This window comes from Perissodus microlepis, chromosome 19 (assembly GCF_051167445.1).
Source record: "Perissodus microlepis isolate ML-2025 ecotype Zambia chromosome 19, ASM5116744v1, whole genome shotgun sequence".
NCBI lineage: Eukaryota > Metazoa > Chordata > Actinopteri > Cichliformes > Cichlidae > Perissodus > Perissodus microlepis.
Genome location: NC_140479.1, coordinates 4,677,822 through 4,703,743, shown reverse-complemented (window position 1 = coordinate 4,703,743; position 25,922 = coordinate 4,677,822). Strand labels below are relative to the sequence as shown.

Sequence of the window (25,922 nt, the reverse complement as noted above, 5' to 3'; positions counted from 1 at the left end):
AATGAGAAATTACTTGGAAGATGTAGACTTGTAAAACAGCAGAGAACTGCTAATGTATAAAATACAGTAGTAAAAAGATATTTGGTTACTTTGTTTAACCATTTTCAGGTTAGTTGCAAATTTTTTGCAGGTCTGAACCTCCCAACTTAAAAGAGAGGGAGAGACATAAAGAGAATAGAGACTAAATGCATTAGTTGTTTTTTTTAACAATAGAAGCAAACAAAAAGAAAAATCCCAGACAATGTAGAAAAAGACACAAAGAGAGATTCTGATTGTCAGAGTTGAAGCAAGACATGGGGGAAGCTGGCTTTTCTAGGGAAACAATCAGGAAGAATTTCATATTTTCAGACAAAAGGAGGTTTGGACATATATGAAGTTGGAAAAAGACATTTAGAATTAGCAAAGGAGAAGGCGATACAATAGTGAAAGACAGCCAGGATGTTTGGGAGTGAAACAGATGATCGAGAGACATGCAAACGCAGAGGAAAATAAAAGAATGAGAGAGAGTGAGAGACTAGCACAGAAGAGAAAGCTCGGTGGATTTAAGCCTGCAGGCGTTTTAGTAGAGCTGGTCTCTCTAGACCAACACTGCCTTTAATGAATCCACACATACTGAACGGCATTTTTTTTATCTGTTGCATACAAAATGCACACACACACACACACACACACCTGTGAATCTACCCACACATGTAATATTAGCAAAACACACAAAAACTGAGTCTTTTGGGACAAGCGAGGAAAAAGGGCATACACACATAAACTGTAGAAAACACCGGACAAAGTTACAGGAGCGTCATTTGGCGACTTTTCTGTGACTTTCCTTTAACTTGAAGTTCTTGTTTTGAGTAGATAAATCTGCATATTCACTTCAACTTTTTTCCATCAATTTTGCCACGTGTTCTAACTAAAGTATCTGAAATCAATGAAATACAAAAGTGGTGAAAGAAGTCCTCAGATCCAGTAATGGCAACATAAGAGTACTTCTTAGTAAATGTATTTAAGTATGAAACTAGTCATTGAGCAATAAAGTGCCATCTGTGACTGGTACTGGTGAACTTATTTTAGGTATCGCAATTCAGTTCAATTCAATTCAATTTTATTTATATAGCGCCAAATCACAACAAAGGGTTTCTGTTCAAGGTTGAGCTTCTTTAAATCTTTTATGTACAATCAGACTAAATTAGACCCCCTCAGTTAGGCTTCCCCCAGACCTAACAGGATAAATCAGTCCTATCTTAATCTGGGGCCTCAATTAGTGCCATGTTATGGCATTAGTGGGTCAGATCCATCACTCTCAACTTGTCATTTTTCCACTGAGAAACAGAACACGGTGTCAAAATAATGTCATATTGCTTACTGTCCTACATCAGTCTATGAAGTCTATATGTACATTTAATATTAGAGTAAACAGTTCAGGACATGCAGTAAAATCAGAATTCTCAAGTAAATGCAAAACCAAGATTGGAGTCATATGCTGCTGAAGAGAGAGCTATCATCCTGAGAGCTATCATTGCAGCACTAGCAGCTTCTGGCTTTTGCTGCAATGATTTGTTCTGAAATAAACAAAATATGATGAACCAGGACCCTGGATAATACACCAGTCCTTTGGGAAGGACTCCTCATGTCTCTATTAAGTGACCTTAAAATAATAGAGAGAAATCCTGAACAATCAAACGACCCCCTCTGAGCAAACTAAATGATGTGTGTCATCCGACTTCATTGACAGTTAGAGCTGAGTATCATCTGCATAGCAATGAGAATAAATGATGTTGCCTAAGGGAAGCATAAATAATGTAAACAGATGTGGTCCTAGTACAGGATCCTGTAGAACTCAATAATTAGTCTGTTATATAGATATGATTTCAACAACTACAAACCACTACCTTTATAAACTACAACATGCTCTAATCACTGTAATAGAATATTATGGTCAACAGTATCGAACGCTGCATTGAGGTGAACACAGAGATGAGTCCACTGTCAGAGGCCATAAAAGTATCATGTGTAACCTTCACTAAAGCTGTTTCTGTGCTGTGATGAGCTCTGAAACCTGACTGAAACTCTTCAAATAAGCCATTCCTCTGCAGATGATCAGTTAGCTGTTTTACACTTACTCTTTCAAGGATTTTTGAGATAAAAGCAAGGTTGGAGATTGGCCTATAATTAGCTAAGACACGTGGCTGGGTCAAGTGATGCCTTTTTAAGTAATGCTGTAATTAATGCTGTCTTATAGGCCTTTGGCACGTAGCCCATTAATAGAGACAGATTGATCATATGTAAGATTGAAGCATGAATTTATGGCAGGACTTTCTTGAGCAGTCTTGAAGGAATGGGATCTAATAGACAAGCTGATAGTTTGGAGGAAGAAATTAATGAAGTTAACTCAGAAGGAGGATTGTAAGGCTCTCATGCATGTAAGGCTTTAAAAAAAAAGCTTGATGTGGTTAAAGAACTTGAATGGAAGGTTTTTGAACTATACCAGAGCTGACCAGAAGAGGGCAACAGAGGGCTAGAGCCATGGAAACACGGTGGTATAAATACAGACACACACTCACAAACTGTCTTTTCCTGCAGACCTCCATCCTTCAAATTTTTGACACACTGAAAGGCTATTTCCATGAAGCAATTTCACTGTCATAAATTACAGGTTAATGTGGCACAGGGTAAATGAGGTAAAGGTCATCTGAAAGGTAGATGAAACTACATGGGAAATCCAACTGATTCAAAATGAAGAAAAGATAGGGGAAGACAAGCAAAAAAACCCTAAAACACACTAAAAAAGGAAAAAAATGAAAGAGCAGAGGCGTAGAGAAGGGAAACAAACAGTGAGAGATAAACAGAAGAACAATGGCAAAAGTCAAAAGTGTGACACTTAGTGAAAGAAAGCAAGCACGCCAGAGGAAAAGAAGGGGAAAAAAGTGAAGTGGAGAGACTTTAAAAGGGAATAGAACTCCTTTAATCTATTGGTCTCTCTCCTGCAGCCTCGGGCAAGCCTCCAGCACTCCCTCTCTCTCCCTCTCTCCTTCATTAGTGGGTGATCAGCAAGTGAGTGATTCAAAGATGGAGGGAGAGACAAAGAGGATGGTGTGAACAGATGGACAGAGGCTGGACCATAGTGTCCAAGCCGAAATGTCTCTGCTCTCATCTGTTGGCCTAACTCATTCATCTTTACCAGGCCCAGGTGGCTGCTTCATTTTGACCACTACAGCTTCCTTATTTCCAATACTGTTATTGTAGTTTGGTTTCTATGAGTAGGTATTCAGTGCTTGCAAAAAGAACAAACAGCTGATTTCTAAATACATTTGATATCAGTTCATGCCTTCGTTTTCTTGCTATCATACAGATTTCTGAGCATATTTCTGTTATTCCCAGTAAAAAACTTAAGAAGATAGCCTGAAGCTTATTATTTTTGTATAATAAAACTTAAATTCTGTTAGCAGAAACTGTGCAACACCCAAGAATTCAAATCTTGGAAAGTGGAATCCATTGCAACATAATATGGAATTATTGTCTGTGTCATTCACAGTAACAACCACACAGGAAGTGCAGTTGGGTCATTTAGGCTCCCAAGTTAAAACCCCAACATTTACAGTATTAAAAAGCATATTTACAGACTATAAAACACCAGATCTTGTATCTATGGATAGTATTTGCCTTCATAACAAATGTTTGCTTTTTATAACAAACCCCTTTGCAGTTGGATAAGGTTTAAAGTTAGGCACATAGAGTAGCACATTAGTTTATGGACTCAGTTGCTTGTTTTGCATAATATTGAACAGACCATTAAGTCAATTTTGTAAATTCTGGCGATTCTAAGAGTAAGAAAGGAGCATTACCCAAAGTATAGTTATTGGCTAATGATTTGTAATTAGTAATTTGCTGTGCAAGGATAACATCTGAAGTCTAATTTGACCATGCACACACTGACCTGTAAGGTAGGTGTAACGGTAACAGCCTTCGGTATATATAGGTTCAAAACCCCATGTCTACATTGCGTTGTCCTTACTAATGATGACAAAGCCACAAACTGTTACTTTCAGGAATATCAAATATCAGTTTACTTGCTTGGATACAAAGTCCCTGTACCACCAGCTAAATAGCAAGATATTTTCCACTCCAGTGGGTAGAGACCAAAAACTGAGTGACGATTGGACTTCAGTTCACTAGTTGGCTAGGTTACTAGACTGCAATGTCTTGAATAATCAGGCTCCATCTTTTCCTAATGACCTTATAATACTGTTTTGTGTTGTCAGAGCACTTCGCTGTCAGAGTGCAGACTTATTTGTGGGTCCCAGCATATTTAAAAGTAGAATGGGAGGCAGAGCCTTTAGCTTCCAGGCACCTCTTACGCGGAACCAGCTCCCAGTTTGGATTCAGGAGACAGAAATCCTCTCTACTTTTAACATTAGTTTTAAAACTTTATTTTTTAGTTGATATTTGGATCAGGTGACCCTGAACCCTCACTGAGTGTTTCTTCTTTATTTACCGTTTTCACTCACTAAGCATTTATTCACCTCTCAGCATTTAATCATTATTTGTTATTAATCTCTGGCTCTCTTCTACAGCATGTCTTTTGTGCTGTGCCCCTCCCTGAGCCTGGTTCTGGCAGAGGTTTCATCGTGTTATAAGGGAGCTTTTCCTTCCCACTGTAACCAAGTTCTTGCACATAGAGGATTGTCTGATTGTTCAGGTTTTCCATGGATTATTGTAGGGTCTTTACCTTACAATATAAAGCACGTCAGACTGACTGCTATTGTGATTTGGCACTTTCAAAATAAAATATAATTAAATTAATTAAATTTAATATATGAACAACAACACCAAATTTGATGTTTCTTAACATGAACAAGGTAAAGTTGTATGGTGTTTTTTTTTCAGACCCTAGCTGGACAAAAGTTCTGGCACATCAGCCTTTGTAATTTAAATTTAATCTCTAACACAAATGGTTCTGCTTGGTGGAAATGTTGCTACAGTTGAAAACCACAGGAAGATTTGTGTGATTTACCAAAATCAAAATGCTCCATTATCTATAAAAGTGCTAATTTTGGGTGCTACCTTTGAGACAACTAACATTTGGTCTACACTGTTTTCAACTTTTTCACAATCAGTCAATTTATTGAGATCAATTTAATGTGTATTTGTATAGTAGAAGAATAATTAATGAGTCCTTGAACAATAATAGAAACAGGTACAACACACAAAACAGGCCAGAGTCGTAGTAGGTAGAGTTGGCAAGGAGTTGAAAAAAGGTTGAAAAATAGCTAGTAGTTGGGTAGGAAGGTCATTGTCTGTATGGACAGATTATGTATATAATATCTACTTTAACTGTTTCTCCCAGAGTGAACATCGGCTGACAGTAACAGTGCTTTATGTGTGTAGATTGTGTCCGCAGCACAGTGTGCGGTGTGCTGGAGTTGTAAGCTTTATGTGACTTTGTGTGTGTGTGTGTGTGTGTGTGTCCTCTTCCATTGGACATGCTGATACACAGCTCTCTGAGGACCTGCAGTCATCTGAAAAGGCACCACTGTGTGTGTGTGTGTGTGTGCATTCATTGTGTCGTTATTTACTCTAGCGTACAAACAAAGGAAGGTCACATTCAAGGTGACGTGATCTCACCATCTCTGCCTTAACATGCAAACAAGTTATCCCCCCCCCCCCCTCCCCCCCTCTCTTAGAGAATAGAAAACGAATGAGCACCAGCCGTTCGACCAAAGTCAATTACTGCAGCCCTGGGGATGTCGTCTTAAACAATGCTATTAGTTTCTAATAGTTTTTAATTACTGGCCTTCTTTTTATATAAATCACCCCCTACTTTCTCTCTCTTTTTTTCTCTGTCATCGAAAAAACCTATTTGTGTCCGTAATTAAATGTAGGAGAGGGGTATGAATTTAGCAGCGCTCACGTCTCGTCTCTGACTGTTTCTGTTTGAGCGGCTCCTGATTAATGCCAATACATATTGCTTGAGATAACCATTTAGTGGTTAATTTGGCCAAATTTATTGCCAGTATGCTGTCACATGGCGGAGCACGGGAGGGTGGTGGGTGGAGACGGTGGCAGTGTGGGGGCCACCTCCTGTGGCCTGAAATATTGTCACAGTGACACAGCGCTATCTGGTGGAGGACAGCAGGAAGTACCAGCTCTGTATTTTAATCAGTTTATTGCACGGGGGGGAGGAGCTCCAACTACTTACTGGTTCAGGTAACAAAAGTAAAACCTGACTTCAGACTTATTTTACTGGCAGAAATAAATATCCAGTGAAGGGCTCTTAGATAGCAAAAATCAATCAAGTAATTGACAAGAGAACAGACTTTTGTAGAGTTTGATTTGAATCGATAGAAATAGAACTCATTCACCTCACATTTAAATGGGTGATGGTCCAATCAGAGAAGACTCTGTATAGAAGATGGCTGTAGCTTTCAGGTCTGAAAAGTTAAACCAATGCAAACGTGCCTTAAACATGCATTCTTTCTAATGGCCAGCAGGGGGTGACTCCACTTGTATGTTCTGGAGGTCCAGCTAGAACTCTAGAAAACTCCTCATAATTCTCTTCAGTAAACACTTTCCTCATGAGTTTGTGGTGTCAGTCAGTAGATTTAAGTCTTAAGGACTATATATAATATATATATGATATGATAAAAACACGGCATGCTCAGCTTGAGGTTTTAAGAAGGGACTTCCTTAACTGGTGGGTGCCATCATAGAGGCTATGAAAAGACCACTTATGTAGATTTATAGGCTACAGTAAGCAGTAGGGAAAATGGGTTGGGAATTGCTGTGCAATCAAAGTTATTGCAACCACATGCAATCAACTTCCAGTCCTTGCCTTTGAAATGGTCACTTCAAAGACATTCATGTACTGTCTTCAGACTGACTTTAACAGGTCTGCAATGAGTTTTCAGTTAAACTGTGTCAAAATATTATTTCGTGTCAGATCCCAAGCCATCCCTGTGTTGATGAACATTATGTTACTGTGCCAGTGTGGAAATGCTCGCATCACTCTGGGTTTTTCTGCACTGTGTGAAACTGAATTGGAGTTATGAATCTTAGATGCTGCCTCACATCACTTAGTTAGAAAGCTATGCTATGAGAGCATCTCTGAAGAAATGTTACATGTCTAGTTTATTGTCTTTGCAGTTGATGGTACAGCTGCTCTGCTGGACTGATAAAGAGACACTCCTGAATAAAAGAGATCAACACTAACCTGACCGTCATTCTCTACATCATTCATGAACTTTTGGTCCATGGTGCTATGGAACAACTTACAAAGTCAATCATTTTCAAATATTAACTCTTAAACTCTGGTAGTCTGCTGTTGATCTCAATATAAAACAATATATCACTTTCTTTGTAAAGTGATTAACAGAGAAACTGACAAAAAACCGAAACTGACAGCATTCTGCATTTTGAAAAATTGTTACGTTACGTGATGGTTGTTCAGTGTGTGCGTACTGCTGAGAAAAGGCCAGGAGAGATTTTTGTGCTGTGTACCAATCTCTATGTAGAAATGTGTATAAAACACTGGAACTCACTATGCTCACTGTAAAAATGAAAACATATTTACAGTGAGTATGTATGTATGCATTTTTGCACCAGGGTTTTCCTTCTCCCTGCTCTGTTAAGTTCAGTTAAGTTCAGTTAATCATACTGAGATTTTATTTTTTAATAAAATCTCAGTATTATTGAGGAGCAGGAATGCGTTTGCCTTGGATATAAAAACTAGGAGTCGGGACTAAGTAAAGATTGACATGATAAAGCCAAAGTTAAGGCATGCGTTCACAGCTCTGAGTCACACAGCCATGCCAATTATACCCAGGTGACCCTTAGCCATGCTGCAGTAGCCTTAGACTGCTAGGAGGCTTCCTATGATGAATTTCTTTTCACTCTCTGTGTGTTTATTCATCACTACACCCTTACTAGTTACATAGAAATTAAGAGTGCTAATAATATATGTACTTAATTAGCTGATCATCAACAAGTGCGAGGACCTCTTTAAAATCAGAAGTTTTGGCAGTGTGCTTATCTAGAATATTCAGTGTACAACAAACAAAATAAAACAAGGTTTTACAATCGTCCAGTAAAAATCCCAAACTCAGCCGGATTAAAATGCTGTGGTGGAAACTCGGGAGATCCACCAAAATCGTGGTTGGAAGTAATTATTGCAGTCCTACATATGAAAAGAAAAGACTCTGTACTAGCCATAAAGTCTCTTATGTGTGGACTACAAATTTTAACATCTATTTAAGCCACTAGAACTCAAAATTATATAAAGAAGTATATAAAACCAGTCCAAACAGGATTCATTATGGGCTGTCAGGAAAAAAGTAATACAAGAAAAATACTAAATCTACAGTTAATATCTCAGCTTGGATCCTGAGAAAGCATTTAATCAAGTTGATTGGCTGTTTCTGGAACAAACACTGATAGAAATAAGATATAAGATAGAAATAAGATATGGAGAAATATTTGCTACTTGGATTAATGCACTTTATAAAAATCCTAGGTCAAAAGTTAGGCTTAACAGTTGTTGTTCTGATTCATTTATGGTGGAAACGGGTGTGAGGAAAGGGAGACTCATTATCACCAATTCTGTTTATTGGCTTTATAGGCTCTTACTTTTTCTTTTGGGACTTTAGAGAAACATATGGCTCAGACCAGAGGTACATTTTACGGATACTCCTATTCATTGCTGGGAAAATGAGAACTCTGAAGTGGAAGAAAACAAAACCACCATCCATAACTCAGTGGATACAGAGACTGAATAAGTCTACATAATAGAACAAATGACTGCAAGTCTGCAACTGAAGAAGGGAAAGAACTAAAGAAGAGTGTGCCAGAATTTCTCTACTATTACATGAGAGACTGATAAAGTCATAGACAAAGAATTAAGTCTTCCTCATCACTGCTAATTTACCACATGCTAAACTTTAGAAAGGTAAGCTTTACATTCAATTCAATTCAATTTTATTTATATAGAACCAAATCACAACAATTACAATTGATATTGTAAGGAAAAGATCCTACAATAATACAGTGAAAACCGAGACAACTCCAACAAAAAAGTGAACCCCTTTAAGCAAGCGCTTTGGCGACAGTGGGAAGGAAAAACAAAGGGATGACCATCTGCTACGACCGGTTGACACACTGTAGAAGAGAGACAGAGATGAATAATAGATACGATTAAATGCAGTGTGGTTTATAAATAAAAAGTGAGTGAAAACAGTGAATGAAAAAGAAACACTCACTGCATTTTAGGAAGTCCCAGCAGCCTAGACCTACTGCAACATAACTAAGGGTGGATTCAGGTTCACATTATCGAGCTCTAACTATATGTTTTATCAAATAGGAAAGTATTAAACCTAATCTTAAAAGGAGAGAGGGTCTCTGTCTACTGAATCCAAACTTGAGGCTGGTTCCACAGAAGAGGGACTTGAAAGCATGCGCCTCTACCTCCCATTCTACCTTTAAATATCCTAGTAACCACAAGTAAGCCTGCAGTCTGAGCATGAAGTGCTCTTATTGGGTGATATATATATATATATATATATATATGGGTGATATATATATATATATATATATATATATATATATATATATATATATATATATTTCTTCATACATTCTTATATAGTTCTATACTGTGTATTGTGTATTTGTTGTACAGTTATTTTATTTTATCTTATTCTTTCCCAGTTAAATTTACCCTTCGTTCTAATTTGTGTTGTACAGTTATTTCATTTTTAACTTTAATTTTTATATTTTATTTTATTCCTTCCTAGTTAAATTTACCCTTTTTAATTTTCATATTTATTTCCTATCTTATTCATAGCCTTTTCTTTTTTTCTTTAGGTCACGAGCAGTTGTCTAAGCATTTCACTGCATATTGTACTGTGTATGACTGTGTACGTGACAAATAAAATTTGAATTTGAATTTGAATTTGATATGGTGCTATAAGGTCATTAAGATAAGATGGTGCCTGATTATTCAAGACCTTGTATGTGATGAGAAGTACATGATTGTGTACTGTCAGAATGTCACAGCAATAGGATATTTCAGCATTCATGTTTCATAAAAACTTGATGTCAGGCTTTGAGTGTGTTATTTCAAACCTATTGGAAGCACATGGATACATGAACAGGCAGTGCTGCACACACCCACACAGATACGGAGAGAGCAAGAGAGGCTGGCAGTGTGTGTTGGTCTGATTAATGACGGCACCAGCAGAGCAGCTCTGAGCCAGCTGTCACATGACATCTGATGACTGCCTCCCTCTCTCTCTCTCTCTCTCTCTCTCTCTCTCTCTCTCTCACACACACACTCACACACACACACACACACACACACACACACACACACACACACACACACACACACACACACACACCTCTCAGTCTTTGTTTCTCTCGCACCTCCCACCCATCCAAACTCCCCTATCCTTTATCCACTTTTTTGCCTTTTCTTTCTCTCCTCTGACGAACTATCTGTAAAGACACAACATCAAAGAGAAAACGCAGTGAAATAACAAACATCCTTTCTTGCTTTCTTTCTCTGTCTCAGTGATGAATAAAGGCCAGTGTGTGACAAAGTATTACCGGTGGATCCAGAAGAATGGTGGTTACATCTGGATCCAGTCCAGTGCCACCATCGCTATCAATGTGAAGAACGCCAGCGAGAAGAACATCATCTGGGTCAACTACGTTCTCAGGTCAGAGGTCGACAATGTGATAATGATCTTGTGGCACAATGGTATGGTGGAACAGTCCAAAAGATTACCGCCTACCTCTTTTTTCTTATTGCTTTTCCTTGATCTCTGTGGAAACACTAGGAGGTCAAGGAGAATTTATCAAAACTCATTCAAAAGAAGTAAAAGGGAAGCTGCTCAGAGAATCCAGATGTATGTATACTAGACTCTTAAACAAATGCAGATGTCCAGAAAATGGAGAGTTTTACAGGGACAAAAACCTCTGCAGATTAATTAAAGAAACAAAGCACATAAAGCCAATGAAATTAACTAAATCACATTTTCTTATTTTTTCCTGCTTGAGAGTGATCCAGTGTAACTCCTTTTCGTGTCCCTGTTTTCTACGACCAACGAAACCTAAACGGGGACATCTATCACTTATCCCAGTTGACCTGACGTAAAAATGAATTAATGAATTGCATAGCTGGCAATGCAAAAACACACATTTCTAATGCAAACTAAATTATAGCCATCCTATCATATAATGTAAGCTGAAAAATAATACAACTGTGATTTGGTGGTTGAAGAATGTGATGAACTGTTTCAGTTAAATTCACCGGACCAAAGTTTCAGCCAAACATCATTACAACATCAATTTTTTTGTAATTTACATAGAGGCGCAAAGTACTGTAGATTAATATCATAAGGAAATTAATAAAGCCAGTTTTCATTGACTATTTTGTTTTACTTTTAAAGAATAGACAGACATGGGCACACATAATCATTACTTTAAAAAAACTTTTGCATCCTCCCCATTTTACTTTATAATGCATTCACGATTAGAGCCATGTTATTATAAATTATACATTATAGCCAGGGGTGCACATAAGTGGTCCGCAGGTGCACATTCGCTGTCAAAATAAAAGACGCGCACCAGATAAGAAGTTGCAACGTGCGTTTGCGTACATATAAAAGGCGTCCGCTAGAGTGGGATTTTCACGGCACATTCCGCACCACATCTCTGTGTGTTCATCATTTGTTTGAAGCCAGCTCACCTCCAACAACCACTTTTCCGAGAATACGCGCTTCTTTTGCGGTTCGGACTCCTTCTGACATTTCTTTGGAGGTGGAGGAACACCAAAGTAATTTCTTAAAGGATTTTGCTTCTTCGACATCTTTAAGAGTTCTAAACAAATGTCTGTCCTCCTCCAGAAAATCTTATGTACGCAAACGCGCGTTACAACTTCTTCGCGTCACGTCTTTTATTTTGACAGCGAATGCGCACCTGCGGACCAGTTATGTGCACCCCTGATTATAGCCGACATTTATTTTCATTAGATTTGACCAAGGCAATCGATGAACAAACGTTTTTTCTGTCACTGACAAATTTTCTGTGTCTTTGCAGTAATCCAGAGTATAAAGACACACCCATGGACATTGCCCAGCTGCCAAACCTGCCTGAGAAAGCTTCAGAGTCGTCTGAAACTTCAGACTCTGAGTCCGAGTCCAAAGAAAACTCAGGTGGGTAGAAAAGGGAGAACAGAGGAGCAACATATAGTTGCTAAAAAAAGAAAAAAAAGGTTTTACATATAGTTGATATATTTGACAATATTTGGAGTAATCTGCTAGCCTCTAGTGCATAGCCTAAGTCCTGCCATCATTTTCTTCAGCCACAGTTTGAAGAAGAGCAAAGATTAAAAAGCCGTATGAGTTCTGCTTACCATCATGTCCATTCAGTCAGGTTTTAATGGAGATAGGCATCAGCGTCATTTAGATTTTGTGTATTCTTTTCTTTTTTTGTTTTTGCTCCTCTGGATTCCATTGGATCTAGAGGGCCTCTGACAAAACTGATCTTTGACCTTATCCCAAACGCAACAGCTCCTAGATGGCAAAGCCTATGTAAAATAAAAAGAGTGAACCAAAAAGATATAAATCAGATCATATTCTTACATTGTATAAATATTAGAATAGTTACAATATTGCACAAAATGCTTCTAAAACCTACATGATTCCTTAACAGCACCTGTTCAAATACAACCAGAAAAAAGAAATATGGTTTGAAGAAGAGAAGCCAAAGATGTTTTATCAGCTGGTGCCAGTGTGCTGACTTTGCCAGGCTGAAATGTCTTGAATGCCAACAGCTGCAGGGACTGGGCGCTCACTGGCAGTGTTGCAAACTGCGACAAAATGACAAAATGACAAAATATGGTACAGCTGCACAGCATCACACAATGCCTCCAAACTTCACACATCACAAAATCCTGCAAAATGCCTCAAATAAAGGCCACAATACACAAACACCCTCCAAGAAATGCACCAAAATGGCACAAAGGAAAAAAACAGTGAAATAACACATTCTGCTCATCGTTGGAGATCTGCAAATCACAAAGGTTTAGGCGATGCCATCTCAGTCCTGTAGGCAGGGGAATCTTCTTTTGTGTGAAAAACAATTCTAGAAAATATTTTTAAATGAATAACATTTCTTCAGGGATAAATTCTGTGCTACTACTTTTTCTTTGTGTGTAGTTTAGGTCATAAAACAGCTTAATTACAATCTTTGACAGTGAGTACTAAAACAGGAGACTATAATAAATCTGCTTTTCATCACCCTTGACACTACAGACACTTAAAGTGCTGATGTTAGTTCGAAATTTATTTTGTTCCCACTACAGAGGCTGTCCAAACTTCCTAGTCCCATTGATTCGCTGCAACAGATCAGTAAAGAAACACGATTACAGACCTCGATACAAAATGCTGGAATAACATCTGGAAGCAGAAGATATTGTATTAGACTAAGAAAAAGGGAGCTCTGTTCAGTGAATGCACTTGTCAGCAGTCTTGAGTCATTTGTTTGTGCAGACATGGCACACCAAAAATGAAGGAGGGCTTTGCTGTAAACCTAAAAAGCAACACTCAGCTACTCAGATTCTTGGTATAACATTATCTGCACACGCACAAGTACAAACTTCATCAGTCTTATATGTCAGCTGAGGGGATAAAAACTTCTCTCTCTCAGGTTTGCCTACTTGTATTTCTTTATTGGATACAGAGAGGTAAGAAACTTCCTCGGAATTTTAACTCAGGCTAGTCATTTCATATCGTGTCAGAGCAAACCAGCTGATAAAACTTCCAGCCAAGCACTCTGACAACTACCATTTTAACCATTTTAGGCTTGACTGATGAGGTAAAGACCCTGCAATAATATGTTGGGGCTGTTGTTGTAATTTGGTGCTATATAAATAAATTGTTTTAGACCTCGAATCGGCATTAAAAAAAACATGACTGTATAGTGTTTTTAATAGTCTGAAAAAAAAACCCAAAATGCCCGATGGCATCTGGTGCTTAAGAGGTATTAATTCTAAATTTTGAATTTGAAAATCAAAACTAGAACCCCGAATTGGATAAGCGGGAGGTAATAGATTGATGGAGAAGCCAAAACTTTCTGTTAAATATTTTGGAAACTGTTCACTAGATTAAACAAATTAATCAGAATCAATTTACTAGATACACAAGGATGCCTCACAGGTGATAACCTGCTGTAAGCACTAATATAGCTGAATAAATGAGATCTTGAAAACACTGATATCTGAATTCAGATCTCGAAACAGAAAACAAGGATTTTATTCACCTTGTGTCACCAGCATTTTAAGCAGCAGATAATAGTGAAGGAGACAAAGCTCAAAGCAGTGTCATTACAGCTGAATTTAAAGCAAGCCTGGGCCTCCACCTTGAGCATAATATTATCAAGTCCACCAGCCTGTGCTGGCATGATGGGAATCAGTGCCAGCTGTTATTCTTGCTGGAGGAGAGTGGTTCTGGCACACTGTTGGCTGTAAACTGATGCCAGCTGCTGCAGGAAGTGTCCAGCTTCAGCTCCAACAGGCCTGCGATGCCCCAGTTTGACATATTTTAAAATGAGATATCTGCTCTTTGACATTTGTTCTCTTAAGATGCAATGTATGTACAGAAGGAGAGCCTATGAATAAAGATGTCTAAAATGACAACCACAGTTATCTTTACCCCCCCCCCCCCCCCCCTTTTTTTTTTTTGTGGGGCAGAATACAGCAGATTGTCTGTCACATGCAAAATTGGCATACCATAATAATCTAATACGTTTTACTTAGCCTACATTACTACTGTGAATTATTACAACAATATGGATTAATCCGCAGCTGAAAATCCTTCCCATCAAATACCTCCTGATTCACAAATAAAATAAATAAAAAATTGAAGTAATGTAAAAGTGCATGCTCTGACATCATGAGTTTAAATGACAAAGTTGCCAACGACACTGGGACAGAAGAGCAGCAGTGTTGTGTATTAACTAGCCTTGTCATATGCATTTACAGAGAAACCAGTCAGAATTAAATAAGAAAATGAGCAGCATAATTCAAGATGTCCTCAACCTGATAGCACTTCCCAAATTTTGGGTATCAGATACGCATACTGCCAAAAGTATTCACTCACCCATTCAAATCACTGAGTTCAGGCGATCCAGTCACTTCCATGACCATGTAAAATCAATCACCTAGGCATGCAGACTGCTTCCACAAACATTTGTGAAAGAATGGGCCACTCAGAGGAGCTCAGTAAATTACAGAATATTAACAACTTTCTGAGTTAAGAGCTTCTGTGAAAAGAACTCTTATCGGCTGAGCAAGACTTTTTGGACAATTTCATACTGCCAACTTTATGGGAACAGTTTGGGGATGTACCCTTCCGGTTCCAACAGGACTGCACACCAGTGCACAAAGCAAGGTCCATAAAGACATGGCCTGCACAAAGTTCTGACCTCGACCCAATAGAACACCTTTCAGATGAATTAGAGCAGAAACTGTGAGCCAGGTCTTCTTCTCCAATATGAGTGTCTTACCTTACAAAAGCACTTCTGGAAGAATGGTCCAAAATTCCCATAAAGACGCTCCTAAACCTTGTGAAAAGCCTTGGTAAAATGGTATATGTGGTTCTTATACAGTGCTTTCCTACACTACCCGCACACTCAAAGTGTGCTATACCAGCGGTCTCCAACCTTTTTTGCACCACGGACCGGTTTATGCCCGACAATATTTTCACGGACCGGCCTTTAAGGTGTCGCGGATAAATACAACAAAATAAAACTAGTACCAGCACAGAAAAAAATAATATTTATTCATAACACACGTGAAAAGACCCAGGAAAACAGAGTTAACGATAAAAACGATAACAAAATAACGCTGAAAACCGATAAAAACCCTGAAAACCATACATTTCACACCTGAGCCTCAACTCTCGCGGCCCGGTACCAAATGACTCACGGACCGGTACCGGTCCGAGGCCCGGGGGTTGGGGACCGCTGTGCTATACAATATATTCTCAGAAGAGCTGTAGCTGTTATAGCTAAACCCCATGGATTAAGAATGGGATGTCACTCAAGTTTTGTGTGTGAAGGCAGACAAGTGAATACTTTTGGCAATATAGTGTATTTCACAGTGTAGTTGTTGAAAAGTCTTCTTCATGTGATCTCATGGTCTATGAAAATACTTGACTCCATTTTATTGTGAAATGATATTTCATTTATATTGAACCTCCCTGGTTAGGAGGAACCTTTAAGACTACCGGTCCATTTTTAATTTTCAGGCTTGGAATACATCTGTTTTGCTTGGAAAGCACACTTAATGGAGATACAAGGTTTCCCCCAGACAAAGCAATTAAGTCGACATTTCGGATGCCATTAGGGAGTCTTAGCTCTGCCAGCTGGGCAGCCGCTGGCCTGGCCTATGTGTGTGCTGGCAGAGTTTAAAGTGTGTATGTGTTGTGTGTGTGTAATGGGCTGGACAGAGCCAACATGCCTGAACAGAAGCAGCTACGGATACTGAGCACACATCAGTGCATCCAGAAAACAACACATGGAATACCTGTCCTGAAAAATGTAAGGGGGCATGCAGAATTACGCAGGTATTCAATGGCAGTGTTGGCAAGTCAGTCTGACACACTCAATGGATGGAGTGCCAAGACACTTGTGTTTCCAAGAGTATAAATCTTATTGGTTTTTTTAGGGAAACTCCTCACTGTTACAACATCAGGATAAATTTTTCCACAACATTGGAGCATAATTTTTATGTCAGTGCATCAAAGTTTTTGATTCACTCCATATCAAAGCAATTAACAAATCTAATGATTTTCTTTTCCATTACTAAAGCCACACCTCTATATCATGAATGTGAGTTCACATGGTTCAGATGGTTAATGGACTGTAATTAACAAGTAAATTAATGGTTGAAACGATGGTGCACAGCATTAGTTCAAGCAGGTTATGAAGTCAGGATCTGCCACAGTTCCCTTCAGCAGCACTGGCTGCATTTGCAAATCACTTTGCAACCCATTCCTGCAACAGCTCTTCCCTTCATGCTGTGTTTGACTACATCATCAATTTTGTGTGTTCATGCAGTGTCTTGTTGCTGCTCTGGGAAGATATCATACTGCCAAATATTAAGAATCTACTTATGTCTAGAATGGTTTCGACTGTATCATTATAAACAAATTTTTTTTTTTCGACAGACAACGAGAACACCAAGGCAGAGGAGAAGCCCGGCCACCAAACAGAACACAGTGAGGACCCAGAGAAAGACAGCAAACGTCAGCAGCAACCCGGCCAGTCACACTGTTCATCTGAACAAGAAATGAAGCGCCAAGAAGAAGGAGATAGCTCAAGTAACCCTGAGAGCCAGGACAGTGATGACAGTCTGGAACCTTCAGATGGAGAGGGTGAGGAGCAAGAAGAGGCTGGCAGAGGAGGGGGAGGGGGAGGTGGAGGTGGAGGCAGGTTGGGAAGGTTAGCAGGGCTTGGAGGATTAGGGAGTCTGGGTGCCATCGGTGGACTGGGTAACCTAGGTGGGCTTCATATTAAAGTAGAGCACTACGGAGAAGGGGAAGACGTACAGCTGCGTAGCTCCCAAACATCTTCATCAGAAGAGGAAGGAGAAGAAGAAGAGGAGGATGAAGAAGATGACGAGGATGACAATGGGTGCGTGCAAGATTGTGACAGTGTCAATGCTGGTAGCAAGCTGCAGAAAAGGCGAAAGAGGAGGAAAGTGCAGAAATGGGATGGCTCACGAAGCAGGAGGCTTCGTCTGTCTTCAACTACACCCAGTCCCATAGCAATAGGCGATACCACTCCGCTAGTCGACCCCTCCCAAGCCACAACCGCAACCTCCACCCATCTCTTAGCCTCATCTGGCTCCCCAAACAGTGCAAATGCAGCATCCTCAGTTCTGAAGATTAAGACAGAGATGGCAGAACCAATAAACTTTGACAATGACAGCAGCATCTGGAACTACCCTCCCAACAGGGAAATTTCCAGAAACGAGTCTCCATACAGCATGACCTCCAAGCCATCTGCTCCAGGGAGCCACGAGACCTTCCCCTCACCACAGGGAGGATCTCTCCAGGTAGCCATTCCTGACTCTGTCCTCACCCCTCCTGGAACTGAGGGAGGAGCAGGAGGAGTGAGGAAACCCCCTTACAATGGAAGCTCAGCCCCATCCTCTGCCTCCAGCGCTGTAAGCTTAGCTCCTCCTTCCAGCGCCTCCTCTGCCGACCCCCTATCCCCTCCCCTTTCTGCATCCCCACGGGACAAGCAACAAGGCACTCCCACCACCTCTTCTTCCTCATCTTCTTCTTCATCCTCCTCAACCTCTTCTTCTTCACTGCTGTACTCTGGGGACCTTGAAGCACTTCAGCGCCTGCAAGCTGGTAACGTGGTGCTTCCGCTGGTCCACAGAGTCACAGGTACTCTGGCCTCCACCAGCACGACAGCTCCACGGGTCTACACCACTGGGACCATCAGGTATGCGCCAGCGGACGTAACTCTGGCTATGGCACAAGGCAACCTCCTCCCTAATGCTGCCATGAACTTTGTTGACGGCTCAGGGTTCGGCCTGGACCCTAAGACACCCATGGAGATGCTCTACCATCATGTCCACAGGCTCAACATGTCTGCTGCGGCAGCTGCTGGCCCCTTTGTCGGATCTCCTACTGCCACAGGTGGGAACGGTGCCCTTGGAGGTCAGATGCCAACAACAGCCAATGTTTTCACCACAGCAGAGGGACTGTTCTCAACGCTACCATTCCCAGTGTACAGCAACGGGATCCATACCACGCAGACAACACTGGAGAGGAAGGAGGATTAGCAGAAAGTATCCAAGACCGCATTACTGTGTTTTCGGAATCAACAACTGTGTCAAAGACTGCTCACTAGTAAATAAAAATGAAAGACTATTTACTTGTTTTATCAACACGGTTTAGCACTGTGTTTCCGAGAGAAGAGAAAGGAAAGGGAAGGATGACAGATGTACTCTAGCACTTTGAATCTCAGAAACTGAGCTTGCGTAACAGACGTGACCCTCAAACTTGTCCCCCTTTTCTATCTGTTTTCTCTCTCCTCCTCATCCTCTTCTCCTCTCTCAGTCTCTCGCTTTGCTCCCGTTTCTTGCGATCAGCAACTCTTTTCTCTTGAACAAACAAAAACCAGACTATTCTTTATTGTAAAGAACCCCTTTTTTGCCTACAGAGAATTCATATTGCCTAAGGACTCAGTTGGAGCCTGATGGGGATAATTTTTATTATTTGACTTGTTTCTGTTGCATCTTTATAAAGATGTGGATTGTGTGTATTTAAAGGAGGACGGTACAGGGATTTGTAACAGACAGAGAACTCTATGTGGCGTTCCTTCTTATGTATCTTGATGTGATCAAGGCTTGAAAAGAACGTTTTTAAACCGAGAGGACGGTGCTCTCTTGCGCCCCACAAAGGTCTCAGAGATAATCTTTTGAAAAAAGGTTTTTTGAGAAAGTTTCTCAATTGAGGGAATAGTTTAGTGAATTAATGCTGTTTTTTTCTTTTACTTTTATCCTTTTTTTTTATATATATATAAAATATTCTAGCTCAGATTTCACTTACGAATCAAGCATTAAAAAGAAAAACAAAAAAAGCAATTTCAGCCGGGTAATGACCTGTGAATTATCGAATGTTACTACTTCCTCTTTTATCCCAGGAGTTTACCTACAGGTCTCGCACCAAACATAGCCTCCTCTACATCTCTTCCCATCTCAATCTGTCGCTCTCTCTCTTATCTTTCACGCTGTCTGCCTGACCTTTCATGTTTCTGTCCACATTTCTTCCTGTCAATTCTACAGATTTGTGGTGCTACCGACCGTCCAGTAACCCTGATTCAGCTGGCTGATGTGGGTACTGTAAACAAACCCACAGCTCGTTGATAGACTGATAGAATTTTTTTATTTTTTGGAGGGGGGAAAGATTTTAAAGTTTGTTTTTGTTTGTTTGTTTGTTTGTTTTTCTGACCTTCAGGAAAGTCAGAAACACAGGAAAAACCTGTAAATCAGCAACATTATCTCCATGTTTCACCTACATGTCCCTCTCCATTCTGATTGGGCCACAAGGGGCAGCGCAACATGGAGTTGATTGGTTGAATTTTAGGCTGTACAGTGTTGTTTTTATTTGTATGTGTTTTTTTTTTTTAACTTAATCACATTAAATGCTCAGTGAGACTGAGTCTAATTAGCTAGCAGCACTAACTTAAGAAATGAATGTTGACAACCTTGACCGGTTCTTGTTTAATCACTGTTTTGTTATGCAGTTACTTTATTCCTTGCTTCCCCCCCCTCCCCCCCCTCCTCTTCTTCTTCCTTAACCAGAACCACCTCCGCAAGATTTTCCTAAAAAAAAAAAATCCACTCTCTTCCATCTCATCGCCGGACCCTGTGATTAAAAACCACATATCAATAAGGAGATTGTAATAAAGACATGCATTTTCAATCAATCTATCAAACAATCAATCTAATAACTATAAGAAAAAAATGAATATGCGTTTTTTTTTTTTTGAGGAAGAAAAAAATCACATTCCTTTAAACAATGTTGTCTTTGTCATTGTTCTTGTGTTTCGTGTTCTTTTCTTCCCCGAGTCTACGTTGCCAAAAAAGAGGAAAAAAAAGAATTGCTTAATCTCACAAGTTTAGTGTTTGAAAAGCACTGTGATTCTTGTTCATTTGTGTTTTTATTTCTTCTACTTTTTGGTAATAAGAGAAAAAAGAGGATAAGTAATAATTAAAACAGTATAAAAACTGTCACACCATCCATCTTTTTAAAGCTGACAGCCCCGTCTTTGCCATCCTGCCATCCTTATTACCCAGTGTGATTAAGACGTAAAAATGTGTTACCAATGTGTTTAGTGTCACTGGCTGTCAAAAAGTCTTTCATGGCGACTTCTCTCTCTGTGTGTGTTGACTATATGCAGTATATACTGAGCTACTGTAGCTGTTTTTGTCCTTTGTCTTCTCTGTGCTCTATCTCTAGTGTGGGGGAAAGGAGAGGGGAGGGGCTAGAGGGAAAAGGAGATGGAGTCTATGGGATGATTGACATCCCCCCAAAAAACAACAGCTCCTTGTCTCTCTTACTCCTTCTCTTTGTCCTTCTCCCTCTATCAGCAGTCTTAGTGAAACCAGTGGAGGTTCGTGGAATTTCGTGTTCGGTGGCCTTTGCAAAAAGCAAAAAAAAAAAAAAAGTTTGCAGAGTCCACCTTTTCTTTCGCTGCTTCCTTTTTGTCTTTGTAAAACCTTTTGATTTTGTTTTCTAATCCTTCTCTATCTTTCTCTCTGCTATTGCTTTTTGCTGTTGTGTAGTCTTATACAAACCTCTTTATCTCACTGTCTTTTCTCTCAGAGATGAAAAGATTCTCTAACTAGCTCAAAGGTTTATGGAGCCATGTTTTTGCCACTAAGGAATTCTGGGAATCAAAGTTTCCGGCTATTATTAGATAACTAATAAATATTTACAGTATATTAGAAACAAATTATGACAAAGAAAAGCCTAAAGTGGTATTTTAGCTGTAGATTTATGACCCAGAAAAATGCCTCAGCTGTGAAACCTTTTCCCAGGGTCCCTTTGGGCTTCTTGTGTGCATTGGGTGTATTTCATTGGTTCCCACCAAAACTTGTTGACTTCCTGCGCAAACTTCTCTCACGGGACAAACAAAGTTAAACAAGTGGTTCATGGGGGAAGAAAAAAAAATCACGGTAGTCTTTCAGGACACGTAATAAAAAAATGATTTTAAAGATTTCTAAAATAACTAAAAGAAGAAAAAAATATTTCGCACTATAAATCTATTTTTATAGGTGTTTTGGAAAACTGAACTGCATGTTTAGTAAGTTTGTCCGATGCATTTCACATAGTCGAACCCTAGTTTTTTGTTGTTCTGTTTGTTTTTATTTTCAGTTGAGCAGTTTCTTTTTTCTTCTTCTTCTTTTTTCAAAGTCTGTCGAGCCCAGTCTGTTATCAAACCGACCCGGGCCTCTCATCACCCCTTCACATCAGGAAAACCAATCTGTAGGTTGTGTGCTGTCTGTGAAGAATCGATGTCTTGTTACTGCAACTAATGTGTACAACAACGAAACAAATCCAGGTTAAGAAATTGAACAATGTGCTTATTTTTTTTTGCGCTCAAGTAAGAGGAATGTGGTTTGGGCCACCCGACCTGCCAGTTTATTGTCGGGTTGTTTGTGGTTGAATGTTAAATTTGTCATTTTGGGAGCATTTTGCTGCTCCTCTAGATTTTAGCATTTTCTACCTTTTGGCAGTTTTGCATGAAAAGTGGGGGGATGGGGCATAGGTGAATGACGCTGCTGCCCCGTTTGGTAAAGAATCGGGCACGAGATATAGTGTAGGTGGTGATGACAGCGGTGGGTGTTGATAGTGGTGCGGGGTGGGTGGGGGAATACATAACTCAGACGAAAACCAGGAAATACACCCACATGTAACAAAAAACCAAACAGCCAGTCCAAGCTGTTTCAATGTTTTTTCTGTGTTTTATGTCGAAAAATGAAAACTTTGCTGGTGATTTTAAAAACTTAAAAACCTTAATCACATCTGCTGTCAAAAATACATAGTGTTTAAGAAATACAAATATTGAAAAATCACTTCATTTACCTGTGAAAAAACTGTGTCTGTGTTTTTAACTATTTCTTGTACAATTATACAGATTCTTTTATGAGGAACTTGGTGCCAAGTAGCTGAAATACGGGAGAGAGGGAATCTCTTATTATCAATGTTAACAGTGTTATAAAATTCTAAATACAAACAAATTAAAATATTAAAAAAGAGAAAACTATGGTACATTTCTATTTTTTTCCCCCTCTCAGAAGAGTGGGGGGAACTCATGACTAACTGATGCTAACTTTGAGTGCCTGGCTTATTTTTTTATTATTATTTTTGAAAGACATCTTTTTGAGTTCATTTACCATGAATAATGCTGCAAATCCGAAAATGTACATACTTCATTTTTATAGCAGTTGTTCTTTTATAAGTTTGCTAGGTTCTCATCCGTTCAGAGGAACATGTCATATACATGGTTGTCTTTCTGTAACCCGGTTTTGACCATCTTACAGGTGCCATATTCATAATAAAATTTTCTCTCAAATTTGTTACCAGATTGCATCATTTCTTCTGTTTGACACATTCAGCCATCCCGCCTCTCGCCAGAATACTGGATAATGTTACATCTCAGGCTGCCAGGTTTTCTCTTCTTTCGTCTTTCTTTTCTTGCTCTTCCTTAGCTGTTGGTTTTTTGGTTTCTTGTCAGAAAGTATCTGAGCTTTATGAAAATGTCTGAGCTCAGTTAAGTATTTTACAGATACATGGATGGACTTTGTTATTAAATTACAACATTTTATGCATTCAGAGATAATAAACAAAAAAGATCTGGTTCCAAATTTACACTATATTGCCAAAAGTATTCACTCGTCTGCCTTCACACACATATGAACTTGATTGACATCCCATAGGGTTTAATGTGATGTTGACTCACCAACACTTCGAAGACTGCGAAGAATTCCCACGAAGTTTAGGATCCAGAAGAGCATTTGTGAGGTCAGACACTCGTAGTGGATGAAAAGGCCTGGTTTGCTGTTTCTGCTCTAATTCATCCCAAAGGTGTTGAGGTCAGGACTCTGTGCAGGCCAGTCAGTTTCTTCCATATCAAACTCACTCATCCATGTCTATATGAAACTTGGTTTGTTCACTGGTGCGCAGTCATGTTGAAACAGGAAGGGGCCATCTTCAAACTGTTCCCACAAAGTTGCCAGCATGAAATTGTCCAAAATATCTTGGTATGTTGCATCATTAAGACTTTATTTCACTGGAACTAAGGGGTCGAGCCCAAATCCTGAACAACAACCCCACACCATCATGCTCCCTCTATAAAACTTTACACTTCAGTTAGACAAGTACAGTTCTCCTTGCAACAGCCAAACCCAGTCGCCCATCAGATTGCCAAACGGAGAAGCATGATTTGTCGCTCCAGACAACATATCTTCACTGCTCAAGATTCCAGCAATACCATGCTTTACACCACTGCATGTTCTTGAACTTATCTGAAGTCTAAGTCTGCAGAAGGTTTGGGACCTCTATGCACATCACCATCCGCTGACCCCCCTCTGTGATTTTACTACCACTTTGTGACCAAGTTGCTGTCTTTCCCGGATGGCAAGGAAGATTCATAGATGTTGTTAAGGAGGACATGCAGAGGCGGTTGATGTGACAGCAGGGGGATGCTGGGATAGGGTGAGATGGAAGGAGATGATCTGTTGTGACAACGCCTAAAGAAAAAGAAAGAAAGAAGTAACTTCAGATGAAAAACAACCTAATACACTATTTTGACAATATAATGTATTTCAGTGTGGTTGCTGAAACGGAGATTAAGCCAAAAATCTAGGAACAGCCTGTGGAAAAACAGGCTGTTTCTACACTAACACTACACTAAGTACGTTCTATGAATCAGTAGCTTGCAAAACAATCATTACTGGCAGTAAATTTAAATAATCATTTTTTGGATGACTTTATGATTACCTCACATTATTGTAGAGCCGTTTTGGTCAACTTTTATTTATAACATTACTTTAATTCACTGAGGGTTGCAGAGGCAATTGTTTATGAGCAGCTCTCTTATGGTCCCATCATAGCATTTCAATGAGGTTGAGTTTTTGGCTTTGACTGAGCCATTGCAAAAAGGCTCAGTCACAAAGTATTTCCAGCCATTGTAATTTTGCTAGTGATTCTCCTATTGCATGACTCAGTTTTTGTCAGGCTTTAGATGTCAGACAGATAGTCTCACATTTAGAATACTTTGATAAATGGAGGAGTTCATGGTCAACTCAATGACTGGTGAGTACCTAAATCATTACCCCTCCACCACTGTGCTTTAATCCCGTTTTTTTTGTGCAATTTTTCTTTGCATTGCACAGTTTGACCTTGTGATGAATTTTCCAAGGGTTAAGCAACAACTTGTTTTACACTTTTAAATAGACTTTCTCACTGTAAAATGATGGCCTTCATACTGTTTGGACATGGCCTTATAACCCTTACAAAATTGATGGATAGCAACAGTTGCTTTTCTAAGATCATCCTTGAGATAATGTTAACACACATTTGAGCGTTCCGGACTAGCAAACTGCCAAAACCTTTGCCTTTATAGAGGAGCTCACACCTGCTGATGATCAGCTAATCAAATGCATTAGCAGCACCTGGCTGCTCCTTACTCTCCAAAGTCTCTCTAATTATTTTTGATAAATAAATACTGACATGGTGTAATATGTCATGTGCTGGTATTCAGGTTGTATTTACCTAATTTTGAGACCTAGTGTAAGATTTAATATGTCCTGATATCTAATTCAGTTGTAGAATTATGTCCAAAACTCCGTCCCTTCAGGTCCCAAAGTCAAACGAACACTCCGGCGTCACTGAGAGGTAAAAACTGTCTAAATTCTTTCATCTTTAATAAAATGATCAGCATAGGTGTAACAATTAAGTTTAACATACAGGCATCCATGAAAACAGAATTTATTAAATTAATGGAGTTACAAGTTAGCAGGAAAGTTAGCTCGCTACTTTCCACCTAAACATGATATAGCGTGTTCTGACTGAGAGATTTCTGAAAAAATTAAAAAGTACAGCTCAGCTGTCACTTCCAACATGAATGAAGACAGAAAACTAAACAGCTGTGACATTTGTAGGGTTACTGAAGTTGGACTAGCTGGTATATAATGATGTGCTATGTGATCGCTAGCGACACAAGCAAAACATAAACATAGTGAAGCTGGAGGATGAACGCTAACTTTTTTCCACTCAATAAAAGTTAACGTGAGGGTTCCTGATAGTTTGGGACAAATGCAATCGCTTGGCAGGATGCTGTAA

At 39.4% G+C, this 25,922-nt stretch overlaps 1 protein-coding gene across 4 annotated transcripts in view; it reads left to right on the top strand.

Annotated features, from left to right (window-relative positions):
• The window catches only part of npas3 (neuronal PAS domain protein 3), a 377,381-nt gene extending 354,223 nt beyond the window's left edge, over nt 1–23,158 (top strand). For all 4 annotated transcript variants that reach the window (XM_084913933.1, XM_084913932.1, XM_084913934.1 and 1 more), the window contains 3 exons: nt 10,559–10,706; nt 12,088–12,203; nt 17,220–23,158. In XM_084913933.1, coding sequence (XP_084770059.1) covers nt 10,559–10,706; nt 12,088–12,203; nt 17,220–18,850 — 1,895 coding nt within the window. In that variant the 3' untranslated portion in view covers nt 18,851–23,158. The remainder of the gene's footprint in view (nt 1–10,558; nt 10,707–12,087; nt 12,204–17,219) is intronic.
• The last annotated feature ends 2,764 nt before the right edge of the window (nt 23,159–25,922 follow it).